At 45.9% G+C, this 25,485-nt stretch overlaps 1 protein-coding gene across 4 annotated transcripts in view; it reads right to left on the minus strand.

The window, feature by feature from the left end:
* Positions 1–25,485, minus strand: part of ANKRD13B (ankyrin repeat domain 13B) — a 295,564-nt gene that overhangs the window by 23,379 nt on the left and 246,700 nt on the right. For all 4 annotated transcript variants that reach the window (XM_068270335.1, XM_068270337.1, XM_068270336.1 and 1 more), the window contains exons 7-9: positions 19,771–19,837; positions 15,519–15,600; positions 7,530–7,594 (exon numbers count right to left, since the gene is read on the minus strand). In XM_068270335.1, coding sequence (XP_068126436.1) covers positions 7,530–7,594; positions 15,519–15,600; positions 19,771–19,837 — 214 coding nt within the window. The remainder of the gene's footprint in view (positions 1–7,529; positions 7,595–15,518; positions 15,601–19,770; positions 19,838–25,485) is intronic.

Here is a 25,485-nt window from a genome sequence, read left to right on the forward strand (position 1 = left end):
GAGACTCCAGTACCAAACAAGTAAGATCTTAAGCAAAAGTGTGGGTAATATTTCCTCTATAGTAAAATTAGATGACCCACTAAGCTGATCATTAAATCATGCTACAGAGGGCCCTGCAGCCAGATGAAGTAATCACTGCAATAGGGGTCTGAAGCAGCCTGTCACATGACTCCCTGCTGTGTAACTATGCCTTTGTGTGTCAATGTGAATGTGTCAGACTGCAGAGAGATCACAGCTGGAATCGGGCACTGCAGTGAACTACAAACACCCAACAATGAGGTAATCGTTGGTACTAATATGTTTGAAATAATAAAAACAGGCCAGACACTTGTGACTGTGGGGCTGATTCACAAATTCTGGCTTATGAATTATCTCTCTTTACCTCATGCACACTTACCTTGATAAGCAAACAACTTGAGTGAAATTAACAGTGTTATAAACTGTTATAAATCACCTTTTTTCCGGCACCAGCAAACTCATCAGCAAGAGTTGCACACACGACTCATCACAGCAAGCAGGAGATAGACTTTCTCAGGCTTCTTCAGTATTCACGTTATTTATTCAGGAAACATATATACAGATATAGTTCATCATATCCTAGCCAAGCAAGATTCTCATTTAGTCATTCCGTTGCGTTGCAGCTTCTTGATTAAACTTCCTGCTGAAGTCAATCAGTTCTTCTTGTGTCTACTCTATGTTACATCTAGACTACCTATGTACAGCATACATTACATCAGATTACAGAAAGGAATGAAATACTTAGAGGTTCCAGTCAGCATTAAAGTAGGAAGCATAGCAGGAATCAGAGACAGAATGCCCTCTGTCCGCCCGTCCCGCATCTTTAATAGCGATAGGAAAGAGTTAAATGTGATCTCATCTTCGCCACGACTATTGGCTTAGCCCCCTTGTGGTGTCATAATACACACCTACTCGATTAATATTTAATGAGGCTCTTGAAATACTTACAGGAATTTGGTATTTAGAAAACACGGCCTATGTTTACTGTTCCTGTGGTGTACATGTTGAGGTCAGTGTAGGCCTGTGGCCTTCTTTCAGGAACATGTTCTCCGATGTTCTCAGTATCTGCTTGTTTATTCAAGCAGACACTGAGATGCCTCTGCCTGCATCACAAGAGACTCTATTTATGTTAAAGACATACTCTGCGGACAAGCCTTTTACATAAACTCAGGCCAAGTAACTGAGGCCTACTTAAATTGTAACAAACAGGTTCTTTAATGACACATGTAAAAATAATGCGTTTTGTGGGCCTTAGCCGGCTTCCTCAGGTAAATACACTATCTTGGGAGCTAAAAATTGCTGTAAGAGTTTTACAGGTATTCATAGCAGCAGTATTTTGCTCCCAAAACACTGTATTTAACCTGAAGAAGTGGGCCAAAAGCCACAAAACACATTGTTTTAAGTGTGTCACTAAAGAAGAAGTTAACTTCACACAAGTGGCTTTTATCTCTTCTAAATATCTTCCACCCCAAAGCCTCTTAAGGGGGGGGGGGGGGTAGATTTTGAGTTCTGGTGGAACACGTAGAAGACCCAAAGATTGTATATGAATCCACTGCTATATTCTAAAAAAAGACTTGTTTAACGAAAAACTTTCCTTTGTGCTATCCAGTAACATGAAAAGTGTGCCATAAACTCTGCAACTCATTCAGGCCAGCTTGTACTGATTTTCATGTGATCACTCCACCTCCTGGTGACTCCGTCTTCTCTCCTGAGCTTAAAGATCTGACACCATCATCAAAAGTAAGTAGGAGGTGATCAAGAGGGAGAAGGAAGTTAAGGTGCCCATACATCTACTGTAGCAATTTATGGGCAGATCGAGCTGAGAGAGATCTGTTGCTTGCCCATACACCACAGGACAATTCCCAATAGATTTCAGCATGAAATCTATCAGGAATCTGCCAAGCAACGTCGCCTGCATGCCCCCCCCCCCCCCCTAAGTGTAAATGCACCTCTTCTAACCTCTTCTATATCTGTGGAGGAGGCTGGGAGCCCCTTTGTAGCTGCTGGACTACCCGGTAATCAGCCCATTGGGATAGTGTTACTGCACCCGATTGGTCGGATGCATTGTTTTCTCTAATCTTCTGCAGATCTGGCTCCTATGGTCAACTGGGCCCAATAGAAATTTATGCACAAAGAGGCCTGATGAAGGGTATTAAATGCCCGGAATGAACATGTGTCGTTGCCACCAGAAACAAATTATTGCTTACTTCGTCAAGCCAGATTATTGATCTGGTCAGTCTCATGAAAATCTTTATCTGATATGCTTTCTTGCCATTCATGAAGACCACATTTTTGGACGAAAGTTTTATGAAAATTTACCTTTTGCATTTTTTGTATGAATGACGTTGTATTGATTTTTTTTTTGCAACACTGTGGTGTGCCATGTTATTTTTACCCAGAATCTTTGTCCTTCCAATATCTAAGCATTGTATGGTGGGTGTGGTGGATCACCCTGTTAAAGGGGAACTGAAGAGAGAGGTATATGGAGGTTGTCATGTTTATTTCCTTTTAATCAATACCAGTTACCTGGCAGCCCTGCTGGTCTATTTCTCTGCAGTAGTATCTGATTAAAACAAGAAACAAGCATGCAGCTAGTCTTGTCAGATCAGACTTATAAGTCTGATCCACTGAAGCACCTGATCTGCTGCATGCTTGTTCAGGGGCTATGGCTAATAGTATTAGAGGCAGAGGATCAGCAGGGCTGCCAGGCAACTGGTATTGTCTAAAAGGAAATAAACATGACAGCCTCCATATACCTCTCTCTTCAGTTCCCCTTTAAGGACATTGTGTTTCTGACCTCTTTTTGTTAAAAGGTGTAATCCCAAATATATATTGACAAGTCGCGGCAGCAGGACAGGTGGGATTTTCCACTGCATGGTGTGTGTGTGTGTGTGTGTGTGTGTGTCTGGTGGGGGGGTGGGGGGATTTTACACTTGGGGTGACTGTGTCTTCATCTCCTAGGAGAGAACTTTGGAAAAAAGGAAAAAGTGAATTGGATCGGACTCGATGTGTTTTATTAACCACCTGTAAGGGATTGCGGAGATGCCGCCGCATCAGAGAATGGCATGGCGGCTATCTCCGCGTCTCAGCCGGCGGTTTCCGCCGCGCAGATACATGATGGAATTATGCCTGGGATTGTGGGGAATGAGGAGGAAGCCGCCGCAGCGCCGAGTGGCATGGCGGCTGTCTCCGCGTCTCAGCCAGCGGCTTTCGCCGCATGGTCGCATGGTGGAACTTTGCCTGCTCCTTCAGTCGCACATAGACTGAGGTCTACGCGCACGCGCACACAGACAGGATATTTATGCAAGCAGAAGGGGAGTCAGCTGATCAGCCAGTCAGCTGACTCCAGCACTGATCCTGATTGGCTGAGTGACTGGGGCTGTGCTTAGGAGCGCTCCCAGTGTATATAGAACAGGCCTGTCAGTTGTTCCTTGTCTGCTTGTATGCTACGTGTTAGCACTCAGACCCATAGTCAGATCCGAAAGTGTGCTAGAACCAGCAGGAGCTGGGGATCCACACTTAGCCAGATTCTGTTGATAGCTTAAAGTACTAATTGAATTGTATTATTTGTTATGACCCTCTGCTAGCTTTGACTACTCTTCTGTCTTGTGATTCTGTGCCTTTGCCTATCTGATCCAGTTGCCGACTTAGCTTATCCCTCACTCTGATTCTGTCTTCTACCTTTGTACTGTATCTGTCCGTATGTTGCCGAACCTGCTTGTCTGACTCTTCTGCCCTCACCAGTGAGCTTAGTCCTGGTGAGGGACTCTCAGTTTAGTATCACCTGCTCCTCATGTTGATAGCTGCAGTATAGTCTGAATCACCTGCTCCTAAGGTTGATAGCTGCAGTATAGTCTGAATCACCTGCTCTTCAGGTTGATAGCTGTAGTATAGACTGAATCACCTGCTAGTCAGGTGACTAGCTATCATTATATGCTGTCTGCGTATCCTGCCCCTCAGGGGATCACCTGTTGCAATACAGTCTGAATCACTCGCTCCTCGAGTGATCTCGCTACATTGTCTTACTGTGCATCACCCGCTCCTCGGGTGAACCTATCATTACTCCTCCGCATCTCCAGCTTGCTGGAATACTGATTACTGTGTTGATTAGAGATACCCCTTCACCAGCTCCTCTGGACAGTGGTAATCTCCATCTATATTTACTGTTGCACCAAACACCATCTTACATCTTTATATCCTGTGTGTCTTGCTATATTTGTATTATTGGTGATTCTGCAGATCACCACATAATCAGGTATAACATCTGTATTATTGGTGATACTGCAGATCACCAATAATCAGAAAATCTGTTCTGGCTGACACCGATCGTTACACCGCCTTTCTAATTTGCCCCACGGTCCAGCTGTTCACAAGGCCATTGTAGGCACTTTCAGAGGTGGACAGGAGTCAGTAGAGCTGTATAATGCTCGGTGTGCTCTGATGTTTTCCTCTCATGCACAGCATTACGTTTTTCAGCAGGTAATCCATGCCACTCATTTTCCGTTAGTGGTTTTGGTTTTGTGGCTGAGCGATGTTAGTGCCACCCCACAGATTTATTAGTTAGCTCTGAATATGTATTCAATTTTTACATGATGTTGTTTTCCCCATTATTCCTCACATCTAAATACGGAAAATCCTCACAGAAGAGCTATCAGTGCGGCAATAGACTGGCATCAGCCGAGGCTAGTGGACGTGTTCCAAAACATTGTACAAATAAATGACTGCATGTTGTATAAAAAGGCAAATGCTTGTCACACTCAGCCTCGCGGCCAAGAGTACCATGATGTTTTAATCAGTTCCAGGGTAAGCCAAGTACAGCTACTTACATGGGCTTTCTATGAGCCAAGGCACAGCTGCTCCACTCTGTGGAGGCAGAGCCAGTGCAAGAGTCAAAAGTTGCTCTGCAGTCTCGTCTATTCCTTGTAATGCTCAAGACTTTTATACTATTATGGCTAACAACTGGAACTCTAAGAAAGTACCAGCTGTTGGGCCTGAAGAAATTATCTCAAATTTTAATTTATTTGTACAGTTCTAATTCACTGGCACAGACCAGAGCAGACCTCCCATTAGGGCTAGAGTATATGGCATATGGAGGATTGCATTCAGGTCACCTCTTGGCTTACATCTGAGTTTAAACTAAAGAACAAGGTCCGAGCACACCTGGAAAAACGGAGCAACTCAGGTTCAAATGAAGTTGTCCTGAACTGAATCTAACGTTAAAATGACAGCAGAATTAGCAGCACAGGAACTAATAAGGCAGTTTTTTGGGGGCTCTGAGCTGCCAATATTCAAAAAAGGCGCCCACAAACTTGGGCACCTGATAATGCAGAGTTACTTATATTCTACTATAGTGCGCTGGATAATGTTGATAGCAGAAAATCTGCAATTATTCCAATATTCTACTATCATTTACCTAATCTATCTCTCACACTAACCCTCCCTCCTACCTACTTGGAACACTACACTACTGCTACTTATGCATAACACTACACCCCCCCCCCCCCCCCAACACTACAGTTAGCAGATGTGGGTTTTGGTAACAAAGTAAACAAAGCCCAGGCACCCTATCACTTACCCCTGCCCATATCCAGTTTGTCTACATATCTGAACTACTTGTGCCACTTTGTCACTCTCTTTGGCCACTTTTTCTGACTATTAGCAGTTGGGCTACCATGTAGCTGGACTCAGTTAACTACCGCCACTATCTTCAGCACTATATAGAATTCAGCTACATAGTACTACGGACTTATACACAAAGCGCCGCCAAAAATTACCAGCTGGACGCCCAAATTACTTGCTTTGTCGGAACCTCCCTCCATGCCAAATGGGCAAAATCCTTCAAACCTCTGGTACGTGGTGGCAGTGGACCGTTTAGTGTCAATGCCCATTGCTGCTTTTGTGTGAAGGTGCCCATTCGTAACGGTTTACTTTACTTGACTTGACACAAGGCAATGCAATGCAGACCCCCTGCCCTTACTGGTCCTTGATCCATTAGCAACTTCAAAGGTATTATATCGTTTGAGATAAGTGCAATGCTTTTGACCTCAGCCGGCAGAACTCTTTGTGCTGTAAATTCTTGGAATGCTTTGATTTCCCTCTGCTAGCAGAGGATATAGAAACTAAAAGCAGAAGTCCTCTGTTATTGTCTCCCACTGCCCCCTAGTGACAAGTGGCCATAAATACAAATTACAGCAGTGCTAATTAGTAGCAAGGAAATGTAACAAATAAGAAAACATGTACTAAAATAAATTAGCTTGGAGCACTTACAAGTCTATAAATAAATTGGCTGCTAAAGGGTTAAAGGGAATCCAAGGTGAGAGTGATATAGAGAGTACCATACTGATTTCCTTTTTAAAAAAAATAAATAAAAGTTACCTGGCTAACACTTTTAGCCATAAACCCTGAACAAGCATGTAAATCCCTGACTCAAGTCTGACTAGATTAGCCACATGCTTGTTTAAGGTGTCATCAAACACTACTAATGCCAGAAAGAAGAACAAGACTGCCAGGCAACTGGTATTTCTTGAAGGCAGGGGCGTAACAATAGACCCTGCAAGGGATGTAGCTTCAGGGGGGCCCAGAAGCCACAGGGGGCCCCATCCTGAGAGATTGACAATTAAGGACAAGGAGAGAAAAAAACTTTCTGCTCTCTGCACAATTGTTCTAATGACTGCAACTGCTCAGCTATTGATAAGGAATCATACAAAGTCTTGCAGAGAAAGATTTATGGACAGTCCCTATTAAGTGTTCAGCAGGGTCTTGTGTACAGCGCTGTTCAACCCCCAGCCTTTCTATCCCTCCCCATATACTGTAGTGATGCTAGAGGAGTCTGAAGACAGAGAGAAAAAGCTTCCTACTCTCTGCACAATTGTTCTAATGACTGTGTCTGCTCAGGCACGGATAATGAATCATACAAAGATTTGTAGACAGTCCCTATTCAATGCGCAGCAGGGTCTTGTGTACAGCGCCCCGCCCCCAACCTCTCTACCCCTCCCCAAGTGCTGTGTACTGTAGTGATGGGGCCCCATCCAAGGTTTTGCAGGGGGGCCCAGTGATTTCTAGTTATGCCCCTGCTTGAAGGGAAATCAATATGGCAGTCTCCATATTATTATCACTTTTGGTTACCTTTAAATATTATGTGCAATACTGCTGATCCTAACACAACATTACCAGATGGTTTGCTCACAAGTGTGCAGCAGAAAAGGTGATATTTCTAGCTTGGATTGGAACATGCAGAGGGCTGTTCCAGCTGCATTTCCTTCTTCCGTTTTCACCAGGAGTCTCTTCCATCAATAAGAGGTAACGGAGGTTTCAGGATATAATTATTGATAACTGTCAGACATAAAGCTTGTATGATCACATTCTACCATAGCAGGTATTGATTAACACTAAATCCTGATTTCAGCCAGACAGCCAGCACATTGTTTTGCAGTCCGGTCACGCAGCACAGGCAGGGGAAGAGGCTGCACACAGCCAGTTATCTAGACTCCAGTAATCACAGTAATACTCACCCCATTGTTTGGTCCTACATGCTGCTCGGCTATCCCCAGGAATGATTGCAAAGGCGTCTTACTACCTGCAAAGAGAATGGAAAAATTGAGCTGACAAAATCCATCTCACCGCCTGAGACAGCAGCTAAACAGTTACGCTTCCACTGCTTCTGCCACACATCAGCCCTGAGCTGCCTGCTGCATCACGTACTGGAAAGAGCCACCATTGTCACCAATGCATTATTGTTTGTAACTCTGAAAAATCATCAGCTAAATCACATCCAGGCAAGATGGGTACTCCATAAATTTGCTCTTATCCCCCAAGGTAATCCTAAACTATTCAAACTGATTTTATTGCCTTGTTGAGTCATAAAGCAGAGTGATGTTGCAACCAGGGCCGGATTTCTGGAAAGGCCACAAAGGCCCGAGCCTTGGGCAGCAGCAGCCCAAGGGGCCACCTGAACATGAAAGAGGGGTTTCTAAATATGAAAGAATAGGCTGCAAATGGGAAGCAAAACATGAAAAGGGAAGCTGATGTACAAAAGAGTTGTAAATTATGGGGCTGCAGTATATGGATGTTACACATGGAGGAGGGGGCTGCACATGGAATAAGAGAGGCACTCTATACTTGGCCTAGGGGCAGAAAATATAGTCTGGCATTGGCTGAAACGCATGAATTTATGCAAATTGAGGTATTTGCATAATGTGCATTATACAAGCAGCATGAGCGTTGTGTACATAATGTGAGTCAGCACAGTGCAGGTTATGTTACTTGCCTGAATGCAGATAAAGTTTACATGCACTTTAACTCGCCTCTTTGGAATTAGGGCCTAAGGAGCTGCATCACTAAAGACCGCCCAGCGGGAGGGTCCGGCGGACCCGTCTTTGCATTTGGTAGTGCGTGTGTACGAACTTTAAGACTAAGCTCACACTGAATCCATTGCAGTGCCCATGCAAGTACATCACAATGGACAATAGTCTCTTCCAGCAACGCGGTACCACATTAATGGCCTCAATTCACTAAGCTTTATCAAACACTTTATCAAACGTTTGATAATTTTTCTCATGGGTAAAATCTAATTTTGAATTCACTAAGGTGTTATAGACATATTAAACGTTTTATCGATAAAACATTTGATAACTATAGAACACCTTAGTGAATTCTAAATTCAATTTTACCCCTGATGTAAATTAGCAAACATTTGATAAAGTGTTTGATAAAGCTTATTGAATTGAGGCCATTGCCATAAATTTGTAAAGTGGAAGTAACATGCATGGTGTGTGATCAGCGATATAGTTTTTTCAGGGTTTTTTTGCAGCAAATTTTGGGTCCCCGCCAGCACACATTTTGGCACCCGATAATTTTCGTTTTTTTGCGTCAGGAAAGGAGTTTCGGCAGGGGGGTGGTTAGGGTTAGGCATCAGGAAGGGTGTTTGTGTATGGGAGAAGTGTTGTTAGGGTTAGGCATCAGGAAGGGTGTTTGTGTATGGGAGAAGTGTTGTTAGGGTTAGGCATCAGGAAGGGTGTTTGTGTATGGGAGGGAGCAGTGTTGTTAGGGTTAGGCATCAGGAAGGGTGTTTGTGTATGGGAGGGAGCAGTGTTGTTAGGGTTAGGCATCAGGAAGGGTGTTTGGTGGGGGCGGTTAGGCGTCAGTAAGGGTGTTTGTGTGTGTGTGTGGGGGGCTGGTTAGGTTAGTTGTCAGGAAAAGTGTTTGTGCGAGGGAAGGAGGGGCGGTTAGGGTTAAACTTCAGCAGGGTGGTGGTTAGGGTTAGGTGTCAGGAAAGGTGTTTGTGTGGGGGAAGGGGGGGGGGGTCAGTTAGGGTGTTTGTGCAGGTGGGGGGTGGTTAGAGTTATGTGTCAGGAAAGGTGTTTGTGTGGGGTAAGGGGGCAGGTAGGTGTCAGGAAAGGTGTTTGTGCGGGGGAAGGGGGGGCAGTTAGGTGTCAGGAAGGGTGTTTGTGCAGGTGGGGGGTGGTTAGAGTTATGTGTCAGGAAAGGTGTTTGTGCGGGGTAAGGGGGGCAGTTAGGTGTCAGGAAAGGTGTTTGTGCGGGGTAAGGGGGGCAGTTAGGTGTCAGGAAAGGGGTTTGTGCGGGGTAAGGGGGCAGTTAGGTGTCAGGAAAGGCGTTTGTGCGGGGTAAGGGGGGCAGTTAGGTGTCAGGAAAGGTGTTTGTGCGGGGTAAGGGGGGCAGTTAGGTGTCAGGAAAGGAGTTTGTGCGGGGTAAGGGGGGCAGTTAGGTGTCAGGAAAGGGGTTTGTGCGGGGTAAGGGGGCCAGTTAGGTGTCAGGAAAGGGGTTTGTGCGGGGTAAGGGGGGCAGTTAGGTGTCAGGAAAGGGGTTTGTGCGGGGTAAGGGGGGCAGTTAGGTGTCAGGAAAGGTGTTTGTGTGGGGTAAGGGGGGCAGTTAGGTGTCAGGAAAGGAGTTTGTGCGGGGTAAGGGGGGCAGTTAGGTGTCAGGAAAGGGGTTTGTGCGGAGTAAGGGGGGCAGTTAGGTGTCAGGAAAGGTGTTTGTGCGGGGTAAGGGGGGCAGTTAGGTGTCAGGAAAGGGGTTTGTGCGGGGTAAGGGGGGCAGTTAGGTGTCAGGAAAGGTGTTTGTGCGGGGTAAGGGGGGCAGTTAGGTGTCAGGAAAGGTGTTTGTGCGGGGTAAGGGGGGCAGGTAGGTGTCAGGAAAGGCGTTTGTGCAGGGTACGGGGGGCAGTTAGGTGTCAGGAAAGGCGTTTGTGTGGGGTAAGGGGGGCAGTTAGGTGTCAGGAAAGTAGTTTGTGCGGGGTAAGGGGGGCAGTTAGGTGTCAGGAAAGGCGTTTGTGTGGAGTAAGGGGGGCAGTTAGGTGTCAGGAAAGGCGTTTGTGCGGGGTAAGGGGGGCAGTTAGGTGTCAGGAAAGGCGTTTGTGCGGGGTAAGGGGGGCAGCTAGGTGTCAGGAAAGGCGTTTGTGTGGGGTAAGGGGGGCAGTTAGGTGTCAGGAAAGGCGTTTGTGCGGGGTAACGGGGGCAGTTAGGTGTCAGGAAAGGTGTTTGTGCGGGGTAAGGGGGGCAGTTAGGTGTCAGGAAAGGTGTTTGTGCGGGGTAAGGGGGGCAGTTAGGTGTCAGGAAAGGCGTTTGTGTGGGGTAACGGGGGCAGTTAGGTGTCAGGAAAGGTGTTTGTGTGGGGTAAGGGGGGCAGTTAGGTGTCAGGAAAGGCGTTTGTGTGGGGTAACGGGGGCAGTTAGGTGTCAGGAAAGGCGTTTGTGTGGGGTAAGGGGGGCAGTTAGGGGTCAGGAAAGGTGTTTGTGTGGGTGGGGGTTGGTTAGGGTTAGGCGTCAGGGAGAAAGGGTTCTGTGTGAGAGTAGGGTTAAGTTTAGCTGTAGTAAATTAAGTGTAACATTTGCCGATATTTTACTATCGAAAATTAACACTTTACATAGTAGAATATAGGTAAATGTACCGATAATCTACTATTAGCAGTTTCCCTGCACCCGACTTTCCTTGGTGCCCCTATTTCATGTACACATTCCAAGTGTATGCAACTTACCAGGATCATTATCTGTATGTGCGCAGTAATGCTGTATTGCCTGAAGGGGGCATTGCTATCCAGTGACATCATTTAATTAGAAGTTCACAGCTAATTCACAGCTAATTCAACACAAAGATGTTCTCACATCAACAGTTTAGAGAGTTCTTCACATTCCTTTAATACTTTCTCCACTTGCAAGTGTCACTTAAAGAAAGTTTTTCCTAACTGTGCCAGATGGCTGCAAACATTGTAGCCGGTCTGTAGTATGTAAAGAATCTTGTCAGGATAGTGCAGGGACTTGGTTAGTTATGTACAAAAAAGGTGCTTTATTGTTTCCATAACACCCACCAAGAATATCCACGGCCCCCATTATCACGGCCATTTTTTTGGAGCCCATGACAGTAAATATTTGACTAAGCCTAGATATTAATGGACCAACAACTTGGAGGTATAGTCAGAATATAAAAACATTTGTCAACAGGGGCAGAACTAGAGGGAAGCAGCACTGCGATCACAGGGGGCCCAGAGCCATAGGGGACCCAACTACTAACCTTCCCTTCCTCCGATACAAAGACTGTACCTCAGATCAGGTGTTTGTGTGGCTACACTTGTTATAGGTGTGAAGATCACAATGGCCACACTTGTTTTATGACCCTTGTGAGATGGGCCCCAGGCTGTGAGGGTCACCAAGGGAAGGAGTATGAACATTGGGGTCCCATCAAAGTTTCGCTGGGGACGCCATGAATTGTAGTTATGCCACTATATGCCAATTATGTGGGGATTTACATCACTCCTTTTCCAGTGATTTGTGAAGGGTTGCATAACTTTCATCACTTCAGCTTTCGTTTTTGTATAACCAAAAATGAGATCATCTTCACATGAGGCAGCTGCAAGTTGTAATTTATCACTTCAGGACAATGGATGGAATATGCAAATCATTCCTATAAGTTTCTTTAAAGTCCAATCTACACGATACGATTCTTTGTACGATTTGATTACGATTCTATTTACGATTCGATTAAATCCTACATGTCCGATCGGGATTCGATTTGATTCAGTTCGATTTGCAATTGCACAACAATTCGAATTGCATCGAATCGAATTCCAATCGGACATGTTGGATTTAATCGAATCGTAATCAAATCATACAAAGAATCGTATCATGTAGATTGGGCTTAAGATAGGCATACACACAGTATTGCCACTGCTAGTAAAAAAAAAAGCCCTCAGAGTGCATAGGATGAATCCCGCACCACATCTTCACCCAACAGGGAACGCACCACCCTATGTAAACACAGCTATAGTGGGTAGGGGGAGATTAGCTTTAATTGTTAGTCGTCAGGAAGAAATTAAAAGGAACCTGAAGCAAGAGGAGTACAGAGGCTGCCATCTTCATTCCCAGTTTCCTGTCTGTCGGTCACAATGATCTTTTGGGTTTAGTTGTGTTTGAGTTACACAGTTGCAACAAGCATGCGGCCAGTGGAGTTACACTAGAGTCACAGCATTTGATCTGCATGCTCATTCTGGGGCAGTGACTTAAAGGGATACTGTAGGGGGGTCGGGGAAAAATGAGCTGAACTTACCTGGGGCTTCTAATGGTCCCCCGCAGACATCCTGTGTTGGCGCAGCCACTCCCCAATGCTCCGGCCCCGCCTCCGGTTCACTTCTGGAATTTCTGACTTTAAAGTCAGAAAACCACTGCGCCTGCGTTGCCGTGTCCTCGATCCCGCTGATGTCATCAAGAGCGCACAGCGCAGGCCCAGTATGGTCTGTGTCTGCGCAGTACACTTCTGGTGACATCAGCAGGAGTGAGGACACGGCAACGCAGGCGCAGTGGTTTTCTGACTTTAAAGTCAGAAATTCCAGAAGTGAACTGGAGGCGGGGCCGGAGCATCGGTGAGTGGCTGCGCCAACACAGGATGTCTGCGGGGGACCATTAGAAGCCCCGGGTAAGTTCAGCTCATTTTCCCCCGACCCCCCTACAGTATCCCTTTAAAGCAAACCTGTCGGAAAAATTAAGTTACTTACCTCGGTAGTGGGAAGCCTCTATCTCCTCCAGAGGATTCCCCCATCCCCATCCATCTGGCCATTCCAGCACTGGGACCTCCACAGTTTACAGCCACGCTCCTGTATGAGGATGAGCGCGGCCACACTGCACAGGGCGCCTCACACCTGCACAGTAGCTTGGAGCCACCGCTCGGGCTCAGCGTGAAAATCCAAGCCTGCTCAGCTCTCGTCTGCGCCTCTGAAAGTGCAGCTAAACTCGTCAACAGGCCCGGGGGGTCCCAGTGTTGGAATGGCGAGATGGAGAGGGACGGGTAAGTCTCTGGATTATCCAGAGGCTTCCCTCTACTGGGGTAAGTACGTAAATTTGGCACATTTTTTCACTACAGGTACAGTATTTGGGTACATACATGCATCAAGTCTTGATTGGTTAATGATTCCACTTTCATGTAGTATGAGGTCCAAAGGATTGTAATTACTCTGAACATATTGTGAAGACAAGCTCTCATACTACATGCAAGGGGTAAAATTGGCTAATCAATATTGGGTGTGCCTGTGTGTGACAGGCAAAAAGGGCGCATGTGGCCGGTAATAAGGACACCACATAGTGCACAATGTATAGAATAAAGGCGCAGGGGAACATTATATATCGATAACTGCAGTTATCAGTGAATAGGGTTATGCATCAACGCGGGTCTTAAGAGGCCTGGGGCGTGTGGTTAAGGTTAGGCACTACCAGGGGGGTTTAGGGTTAGGAAGTGGCAGGAAGGTCTTAAAGTTAGGCACTACTAGGGGGTATTTGGGATAGGCAGCGGCAGAAGGTTTCCTGAGGTTAGGCCCCTCTAGGGGTATTTAGGATTAGGCAGTGAAAGGGGGGTCCTAAGGTTAGGCACTGCTAGGAAGTATTTAGGGTTAAGCAGAGGCAAGGGGGTCCTAAGGTTAGGCACCTTTAGGGTATTTAGGGTTAGGCATAGGCAGGGGGTCCTAAGGTTAGGAATCACTAGGGGGCATTTAGTGTTAGGCAGCAGCAGTTGTTGGACGGAGCACAATGCATTGGTGTGATTGGAAGTACTGATTGCTACTTTGTGGCTGGGTGATGAGATGCTGTTAGATGCAGCACAATGCATTGGTGTGATTGGAAGTACTGATTGCTACATTGTGGCTGGGTGATGAGATGCGATGAGATGCTGTTAGATGCAGCACAGTGCATTGGTGTGATTGGAAGTACTGATTGCTACATTGTGGCTGGGTGATGAGATGCTGTTAGATGCAGCACAATGCATTGGTGTGATTGGAAGTACTGATTGCTACATTGTGGCTGGGTGATGAGATGCTGTTAGATGCAGCACAGTGCATTGGTGTGATTGGAAGTACTGATTGCTACATTGTGGCTGGGTGATGAGATGCTGTTAGATGCAGCACAGTGCATTGGTGTGATTGGAAGTACTGATTGCTACATTGTGGCTGGGTGATGAGATGCTGTTAGATGCAGCACAGTGCATTGGTGTGATTGGAAGTACTGATTGCTACATTGTGGCTGGGTGATGAGATGCTGTTAGATGCAGCACAGTGCATTGGTGTGATTGGAAGTACTGATTGCTACATTGTGGCTGGGTGATGAGATGCTGTTGGATGCAGCACAATGCATTGGTGTGATTGGTTGTACTGATTGCTACATTGTGGCTGGGTGATGAGATGCTGTTAGATGCAGCACAATGCATTGGTGTGATTGGAAGTACTGATTGCTACATTGTGGCTGGGTGATGAGATGCTGTTAGATGCAGCACAATGCATTGGTGTGATTGGAAGTACTGATTGCTACATTGTGGCTGGATGATGAGATGCTGTTAGATGCAACACAATGCATTGGTGTGATTGGAAGTACTGATTGCTACATTGTGGCTGGGTGATGAGATGCTGTTAGATGCAGCACAATGCATTGGTGTGATTGGAAGTACTGATTGCTACATTGTGGCTGGGTGATGAGATGCTGTTAGATGCAGCACAATGCATTGGTGTGATTGGAAGTACTGATTGCTACATTGTGGCTGGGTGATGAGATGCTGTTAGATGCAGCACAATGCATTGGTGTGATTGGAAGTACTGATTGCTACATTGTGGCTGGGTGATGAGATGCTGTTAGATGCAGCACAATGCATTGGTGTGATTGGAAGTACTGATTGCTACATTATGGCTGGGTGATGAGATGCTGTTAGATGCAGCACAATGCATTGGTGTGATTGGAAGTACTGATTGCTACATTGTGGCTGGGTGATGAGATGCTGTTAGATGCAGCACAGTGCATTGGTGTGATTGGAAGTACTGATTGCTACATTGTGGCTGGGTGATGAGATGCTGTTAGATGCAGCACAGTGCATTGGTGTGATTGGAAGTACTGATTGCTACATTGTGGCTGGGTGATGAGATGCTGTTAGATGCAGCACAATGCATTGGTGTGATTGGTTGGTAATGTAAAGGCAGGCGAGCTGTCACAGAATATCATGCTTCCATTATGCCATTACCTTTGCTCTTGCCCTTGTGCTGGTCTGATAAATGTTCTGTGCGGGTTCTAGTGATTAATTCTACATTGGAAGCCCCATACACCTGAAAACATAAGAAGCAATGTCATTTCATAGGAGGAATTTACTGTCACTGTTACTAGTTCCATTTTTAGACACTTTCCAACCATAAATCATCTATACCAAATCAACTAGACAAAAACACACCAAATCTTTGTACAAAATGCTTTCATATGTGAGGCTGCTGCTGGTCAGTTTAGCTTTTACGGTTTCCTCCCCGACACCTTTATAATTATGTTATTATGTTTTTGTATTTATATAGTGCCGACATCTTCCACAGCGCTGTACAGAGCATATTGTCTTGTCACATAACTGTCCCCAATCTAATCCCTGCCATAGTCATATATCTATGTATGTATCATAGTCTAGGGCCAATTTTAAGGGGAAGTCAATCACCTTATCTATATGTTTTTGGGATGTGGGAGGAAACTCATACAGACACGGGGAGAACATACATGCATACATACTTACATACAACTTCATGCAGATAGTTCCCTGGCTGGGATTCAAACCCAGCACTGCAAGGCGAGAGTGCTAACCACTTCGCTACTGTAAAATGCATTATAAATGACTTTTACCTATGTGGCTTATAATAGAAAGTAAAAATCTGACAGATTTTGGACTAGTCTATCTACTCATGAGTGTTTTTTTTATTTTCAGTATCGCTTAACGAACGGCACAATTGCTCAATCCAACTGCCAATATAGCAGGCAAAGAAGTAGGGAGGGTTGGCATCATTTTGTATAGAGACTTCCTAGGGAGAGTATTTGTAAAGAATAAAGAAAACTCAGGAAAACTCCCCATGAGGAGATGGACTAGTCCAAAACCTGTCAGCATTTTATTACTATAAGTGACAGCGACATGTAAAATTAGTCATGTATGGTGCATTTTATTCTGGGACAAATGTACATTCTAGATATATGTCTATGCATGTATTTAAAGCGAAACTGTAATTACTTTTTAAACACATTGTTTAACTTACCTGGGGCTTCTGCAAGCCCCCAGCAGCCGCCTTGCCCCGCGCCGGTCCTGCCCGCGCCTTCGTTCTCCCGCCGCCAGCTCCGTTCCGTAGCTAGACTTTTAGGTCGATGCCAGCGCAGGCCTGCCAAGCGTATGTTTTCTTCGTGTTCCCCTCTGCAATAGCAGGGGACGCAAAGAAAGGATACGCATGGCCAGAGCCGCGCAGGCGCAGTGGCCCTGCGGCAAAACCGAAAGTAGCTGTCGGCGGGAGAACAGAGGCTCGGGCAGGACCGGCGTGGGACAGGGCGGCTGCTGGGGGCTTGCAAAAGCCCCAGGTAAGTGAAACAATGTGTTTAAAAAGTAATTAGAGTTCCGCTTTAAGTTTTACAATTTTTTGCGATAATGGTCATTTAAAGGACCACTACAGCAATAAAAGTAAGCAGTTAAAACCTGACAGAACAGACAGGTTTTGGACGAGTCCATCTCTTCATAGGGGATTCTCAGAGTTTTCTTTGTTTTCAAAATCATTCCCTGAATCGCAGTTTAACCATTTCAATCCGCAGGGATTTTTCATCTTATGCAACAGAGCAATTTTCACCTCCCATTTATTTGCTAATAACTTTATCACTAATTATCACAATTAGAGATGTGGCGAACTGTTCGCCCGGCAAACATCTCTGGAACTCTTACTACTTCCGGGTCGCACTGACCCGGAGTAGTACGCCTGCGCTGCCTGGCGGAGCGCGTCCTAGATCGCGCTCCTGTTGCCGGGCACTCTCTGCGCATGAGCGTGACGTCGTTCATGACGTCACGCACACGCGCAGAAAGTGCCCGGCAACAGGAGCGCGATCTAGGACGCGCTCCTCCGGGCAGCGCAGGCGTACTACTCCGGGTCAGTGCGACCCAGAAGTAGTAAGAGCCCCAGGGATTTGGAGATGTTCGCCACATCTCTAATCACAATTAATTGATCTATATCTTGTTTTTTCCGGCACTAATTAGGCTTTCTTTGGGTGGTACATTTTGCTAAGAATTATTTTTCTAAATGCATTTTAACAGGAAAAGTAAGAAAAAAATTTGAAAAAATTCATTATTTCTCAGTTTTCGGCCATTATAGCTTTAAAATATTACATGCTACCATAATTAAAACCTATGTATTTTATTTGCCCATTTGTCTCGGTTATGACACCATTTAAATTTTGTCCCGATCACAATGTATGGCGCCAATATTTCATTTGGAAATAAAGGTGCATTTTTTCAGTTTTGCGTCCATCACTATTTACAAGCTTATAATTTAAAAAATGGTCATAATATACATTTTTCACATGCATATTTAAAAAGTTCAGACCCTTAGGTAACTATTTATGTTTTGTTTTTGTTTGTTTTTTTAATTGTAATTTTTTCTTTTTTCATTAAAAATTTTATTTGGGTAATTTTTGGTGTGGGAAATAAACAGTTAATTTTAAATGTAATAATGTGTGTTTATTGTACTAAAAAATTTATGTATATGTAGTTTTACTATTTGCCCATAAGATGGCCACACTGAGTTTTTTTTCAGTCCTCCCAGCTTCCCGGAAGCATGTAGAGGACGTAAACTTTTTTTTTTCAGAAAGATCGCAGCCTCTGATGAGAAGCCGTTGGTTTTTCTGCTGGGGACTTGGATCAATTAACGGGAACCATGTTCCCTTTGATTGATCCCTGGGCTACCAGGGAGCGGCACGGGGGCACACGGGGGCGCGACAAAGCCAGCAGCAGAAGGTGAGGATCACGTCCAGGCGGCATAAATGGTTAACTGACAAAACCGTAAGATACCAGCCAGCCTCCCTACTCACTACTTTGTCAGCTGGTCTGAGCAACTGCTGTTCAAAAAATGCTTTTGAAAACAAAGAAAGCCCTGAGAATCCCCCATGGGGAGATGGACTAGTCCAAAAACCTGTCGGTTCTGTCAGGATTTAACTGTTTACTTTTTTCGCTGGAGCGGTCCTTTAAGTGTTCTTCTTGTGACTTCAGCCGCATACAGTAGCCGGCCTTTGACCTGACTGACCGGATCGGTTGCTCAGGGTGCCAGCTTTCAAGGGGGCACCTATAGCTGGCTACCTATACCGAGGGCACCAACTCCTGACATCCTATACTGGGGGCACCTATAGCTGGCTACCTATACTGAGGGAGGGCACCTACTCCTGGCTACCTATACTGAGGGCACTAACACCTGGCTACCTATACTGGAGGCACCTACGCCTGGCTACCTATGGAGGGAGACCTACAACTGACTTACTATACTGGGGGCACCTATGCTTGGCTACCTATATTGAGGGCACCTATACATAAGATCCTATACTGGAGGCAGCTATACCTGGCTACCTACCTATACTGAGTCTGAGGGCGGTTTTTTTCGGGGGGTGGGAGGGGCGCACTGCGGCTATAACGCATGGTGAAAATTGTTGCTGCTGTTCTATCATTCCAAATTGGGGGGGGGGGGAGGCTAACTGTCCCACTGATCATTTTTATTAATATTCCTGAAAGGTTCTAGACTTCATTTTTAAAGGGACTCTGAGCTCTAACTAAAATCAAAATCTGAACTTACCTGGGGCTTTCTCCAGCCCACCGTAGGTAGGGAGGTCCCTCGCCGTCCATCTGGCTCTTCTCCAAGGCCTTGGTCAGAAATGGCTCCCCGGCTGCTCCCGGCGAGTGTTGGGCTCCTTTTTCCTGAAGTTCGGAGTCCCTTTAAGTTTATTCAGGATAATGCACTCTTTTCATCCATTTTAGTGGTTATTAATAGTATTTTTTCTATTATACATATGTGATGTGTCACGGAGATCTGAGCATTTGGCGTGATGTGTCACGACTTCAAAAAGGTTGGGAACCACTGTCCTAAGAGGTAACTCAGGAGAAAAGGTGAATTGCAGATGGGCTTGTGTGTGCGTGTGAGTGCACGCAAAGAGGCTGAAAAAGGGGGGGTGTACAAAAATCAGGTTTCGCTCAGGGCGCTGTGAAACCTAATGCCGGCCCTGTTCAGCTGTACTTGCAGCCACTGGTGGTCAGATGGTTTTGTGGTATAACAGCCAGGCGACTTTAATGGTCCACCTTTTGATAGGCTAGAGATCCCGTCACATCCTCACTGCAGGTCTTACCACTTCCTAGCTGTAAGCACGGTAGGCTGGGCCTTTTTAGCCTTGAAATCCATACACAGGTTTCCTTATATAAGCAGCACTGCATTTATGTCAGCGATAATGCTAACCTTTGCCTCATATCCATTAATAACCTCCGTTTTCTCACTCCTCCACCCCAGGATTCCTGATTTGTTTCTGCAGAAGAGAGATGAACAAACGCAGATATTCATTCATTTCATCTTAAAAGCACAGCATGACTCACAGCCATACAAGGAAGACGCTATTATACTCATAGCAATTACACTACTTATGCTTATGTGAACAAAATATCAATAAGGCAGTAAAACATATGAAATGAAAAAGAACATATAACAAATATACAACATGAAAGTTATATATCAATAGGCAATTTTTTACATTTTGTCAGAAGAACCTCCCATTTTCTCAGGATATAACTAAAACAGATTAGATGTGGATTCTAGACTGCAGCTAAGTGTTCTTTTTTATGACCTTTACCATTTGGTTTGATCGCTCCTAAAGGCCTGTACCCACCTTACGATTATTTTCCAATGGCCGGCGATTTTTTTAAGTGATGAGATCATTTCTGTGATTTCGCGACGTAGGCAGCCCCGGGTCACCCATGAGGGAGGGTGAGGTGAATTCCTCAGGCGACAGAAGTTGGGGTGGCGAGCTGGAGGGGGTAGCAGCCAGGAAGGGGGGCAGGAGGCACAGCGGTAGTGGAAGGCATTGCAGGAAGTGACGAGTGGTGGAAAGCAGCGCTGAAATGCCAAGGAGGTGAGTCATCACTTCCCAGCCCGCTGCCTGATAATTGCACACTGCGCTAATAGCTGGAGGGGGAGTGCAGACCGGGGGGGGGGGGCCCAGGTGAGTCACCGCTGCGCCTGCTGTCCCCCTTCCTGGCTGCTACCACCTCCAGGCTACCTATACTGGGGGCAATTATACTACCTACAGGGGGGCGGCATCTTCACAAGTTTGCCTTAGGTGGCAAAAAGTCTAGAACTGGCACTGGACATAGGTACAGGCGTGTGATTAGGCAAACGACGCTTTGCGGTGCACGACGATAACAACCGTCAGGGCAGATTGGATCTTCAAGATCCCCGACGACTCCAGCGCAAAGTGCCACAGTCATTCAAACTCTCGTTCGACCCCGTTGTGTGCCGTTGCTTGACATCGCATGTTCCCGTGGGCAGGAAGATGGATCTGTGAACCTTGTTCATCGGGAGGCATCGCTGTGAGGTTCCCCGTTGTTGGTTGAGCAACTGTAGAAGAAGGCATTGTCATCTCAGTGACACATGCAGAAACCATTGGTTTGACGTTGCTCAGAAACTGTGTACAGGTTTGGAAACCTTGTCTTATTGCTGTTATCCCCAAGACTTGTTCCACTGATATGTCCACTTCTCCTCTTACCAAATTGTTTATAAGGCATAAGTGTACCTGAGGCGAATAACGGGTCAAAAAACGGATACTTGTCTAAGAAGAAGAAAGGCTCTGGATCCTGTAGAGCAGGGGTGTCAAACTCAAATACAAAGTGGGCCGAAATTGTACACTGGGAGATTTAAACTGGATTAAAATTGGACTTGGACTGAAAATGCCTAGCCTGCTAGAAGCGGACCTCAAACTTTGAAATTCTTCAACTTTCTTCAACCCTCAGCTCCTGATACGTCTTACAGCTTGCAAAAGACCCCTTCCCTTTGATCTCAGCAGGATGTCTATCAGCTGTCCAAATGTCACCTTTAAAATACTCAGCTGAGATGCTTATCTTTATTGCAACCTCTGTTCCCAAGAAACTCTAGCCATGCACTGGTCGATTTGCCATTAGATCGACCAGCTGACAGATCCCTATCTGATCGAATCTGATCAGAGAGGGATCGTATGGCTGCCTTCACTGCAAACAGATTGTGAATCGATTTCAGGCTGAAACCGATCACAATCTGTGGAGCCGCCGCTGCCGCCTGCCCCCCCCCCCCCCCGCGCATACATTACCTGACGCTGCCTCCCGGGCATCTTCTCCGCATCTTCTCCACGCTGCACCCGCTCCATCCCGGCGCTTCCTGTGTCACTCCGTGAACAGGAAGTTCAAATAGAGCGCCCTCTATTTGAACTTCCTGGTCACTGCAGTGACAGGAAGCGCCGGGATGGAGCGGGTGCAGCGCGGAGAAGATGCGGAGAAGACGCCCAGGAGCCAGCGTCAGGTAATGTATACCTGATCGGATCGGCCGCCGCTAGCGACGCGCTCCCTACCCGCGGGCGATCGAGGGTAATTTCCCGCACGGCGTGATCGACGGACCGATCCGATTTCGGGAGGAAATCGGATCAGCGGGTGCGTTTAGCGCGAACGATTGGCAGCAGATTCGATCCCAGGATCGAATCTGCTATCGAAACGGCCGCGAATTGGGCCAGTGTATGGCCACCTTTACAAATAGATTCTACTTTGATTACTCCTCTAAAATCTCTTGGGATTCTGAAGAAAACAAGGCGGGGCAAGAGGGGAAGACGTGCAGGCACCCATAACTCAAAGCCAAAGCAACCTCTCCCTATCCACAGGCACCTTCCCCTCAGACTTCAAGCAGGCCACTGTACTGCCTCTGCTCAAGAAACCCTCCCTCGACCCCTCGCTACCCTCCAACTACCGCCCGATCTCCCTCCTCCCCTTCGCCTCAAAACTCCTTGAGCGTCTGGTTCACAAACGCCTGACCCAGTACCTCAATGCCAACTCACTACTAGACCCACTGCAATCTGGATTTCGGCCTGCCCACTCAACCGAAACGGCTCTCACCAAAGTGGTCAATGACCTTGCCTTAGCTAAAGCTGAAGGTAAATACACCATTCTCCTCCTCCTTGACCTTTCAGCAGCTTTTGATACAGTAGATCATCCCCTACTCCTCCAGTCCCTCCAATCCATGGGCATTCACAATCTCGCCCTGACCTGGCTTTCATCCTACCTCTCCAACCGCTCCTTCACGACCGCCTTCAATGAGTCCTCGTCCACCCCCAACCACCTCTCAGTGGGAGTCCCCCAAGGCTCGGTCCTTGGCCCCCTACTGTTCTCCCTATACACATCCTCCATTGGCAAGGTTATCTCCTCCATGGGTTTTAACTATCATCTGTATGCAGATGACACCCAAATCTATCTCCACACCCCTGACATATCCACCACTACCATGGACAAGGTCTCCTCCTGCCTATCTGCCAACTCCTCCTGGATGTCCGCTAGGTTCCTAAAACTAAATCTAGACAAAACGGAATTTATGATCTTCCCACCCCGGTCATCCCTGGACCTCCCAGATGTGCAGGTCACTGTTAACCACACTACTATTCACCCTACCTCTCAAGCCCGCTGTCTGGGTGTCACCCTGGACTCCGCACTCTCCTTCACTCCCCACATCCAAAACCTCACAAAGTCCTGCAACTTCCACCTTCGTAACATCTGTAAGATTCGCCCTTTCCTGACCCCTGCCACCACCAAACTCCTCATCCATGCCCTCATAATTTCCCGCCTCGACTACTGCAATGCCCTTCTGTCTGGACTCCCTAAGACCCGAATAGCCCCACTGCAGTCCATCATGAATGCGGCTGCCAGAATTATCCACTCCTCCCATCGCTCCACCAGGGCGACTCCCCTCCGTGAATCCCTCCACTGGCTTCCTATCCAGTCCAGAATCAGATTCAAGATATTGTGTCTGACCTACAAATCCATCCACAAAACCTGTCCAACCTACATTTCTGATCTTACTCAGAGATACACACCAAGCCGCTCACTCTGCTCCTCCAATGAACTTCGCCTGACCGTCCCCCGCATCACCCAGTCCCATGCACGCCTCCAAGACTTCTCAAGAGCCGCTCCGACACTATGGAACTCCCTACCTCCACCCATTAGGGCAGCCCCCTCCTTCAACACCTTCAAGAAGGCCCTCAAAACTCACCTTTTCACTCTTGCCTACCACCCCTCACAATTGCTCTAAACCCAGCCGAACTCTGGTCCCCTACCTCTCGTGTCCCTACCTCTTCCTCTAGATTGTAAGCCTTTGGGCAGGGTCCTCACTCCTTTTGTGTCCTACCTGATCATGCACCTCTATTACTGTGCACCCATGCTATGCATTTAAATGAACCTAACTTGCCTAACTCCATGCTCCCATCCAGTGACTGACTAAGCATTACCTTGTACTCATACTGTGCTGTGTGATCTGGTTTTCTTGTATTCCTGTATTGTCATATTGCTGTTTGTCACCCCTAAATATTGTCTGTAACCTGTCGAGATTTCCATATGGCGGGATATCATTTTTCCAATAAACTGAACTGTGTATGATCAGATACACATAGATCTAATATTTCCTTCTCTTAGGTTACAGAAGACAAAGACTTTCTGATGTATGGTGATTCTGATTAATATAGGTGCATTGAATATTTAGGAATATATATATGGCTTATTTTAATATTGCCAAGTAATACCGAATTGCACAGTCTGTGCCCTCTAGAAAGATTAGTTGGGAATAACAGGCAGTCAGCTGCTGTAATATTTGCAATAGGTAATCCTATGCAACTTGCAGGAATAATGATATCAGGTTGTACCTTGCTAGGACAAACAATGGCCAAACAAGAAGTTAAGTAACAATGAAAAACAGACGAACCTTCACTAACTTTTGTTTATAAATGAACCAGTTTTTGTGTGCAATTGCTCAAACCCCTTTGTGTTGAGTGTCTACATCTTAATCCAAGTAAATCCAGATGTCCTCATTGTGAAGGGTAGACAATGTCAGCTGAGAAACACAGGTTCCTTAGTTAATGGATAAAACGAAGCTTGGGAAATATATTGACTATGCTGTCAGCAATAGTTCATATTAAAAAGCATAAAGTTATATTACAATTCCCATCTAGGTTAAGAAAACAGACAGCACATGTATGTATTATTGCATAATAATTAAGAAGGGATATTTAAAAGGTTATGGCATTGTATATGTTACCTTTGTTTTTCCTATAGCTGGACAAACCAGTCATGATATGCTATATGTTTACCAGTGTTGCATGTTAAACAATAATGTTAATGGTATAAAACTCTGCTAACAAGCACAATATGTTATAAAGGAGAGGTCCATGGTGGTTTTCAATATGTCACTATGATTTTGGATCAAATCCAATCTATCCGAAATATGGTAGAAAAGGTCACTGTATCCTGAATAATAACCAGTGATCCCATCCAGATCAGCTATCCATAAGATATGAAATGTTTATAACATTGATTCATTCACTGTGGGCTATAATAAAACACAATCAAAATGTCTTTAATTTTGCCACATATCCCATTAATAAGGTGATTAGTTAGCCAACAGCACCTACAAAGGGTGAAAGCCAGTATTACACTTGGGTTAAAGATTAGGCACAGAAAGCTCCCATTGGTCACTCCCACTGCCCAGTGATAGGCTAGAAGATTTAATCTCCTGGGCAGGACCATAGGTAGTGAGGGGAATAAGATGAGAGGGGTCATTCAATGAGAGAGAGAATCAGACCATCAAGAGATCTGAGCAGACCAGGACATAGAGGATTCATGCCATCTGAACACAGCCACGCCTAAGAGGAACACGCCCAGAGGCCATCTTGGTGACTATACTTGAACCCAGTTCTGATTTTCTTGTTAGTTAGACGGCTTATTACAGCGCAGAATATCTGAACATATGATGTATTGATTGAATTTCATTGGTTGATATTTTAAAAAGGGGTGAGCTTTTCCAAAGTTGCAAGTTGGAAACAACTCACCTAAGTTCTACCATATGTTCATTGATAACTGGCTGTTTAACTCAGTCTTGGATAAAAAACTAGACCTTTCA

Source organism: Hyperolius riggenbachi, chromosome 2 (genome assembly GCF_040937935.1).
Source record: "Hyperolius riggenbachi isolate aHypRig1 chromosome 2, aHypRig1.pri, whole genome shotgun sequence".
In the NCBI taxonomy this organism is placed as follows: domain Eukaryota; kingdom Metazoa; phylum Chordata; class Amphibia; order Anura; family Hyperoliidae; genus Hyperolius; species Hyperolius riggenbachi.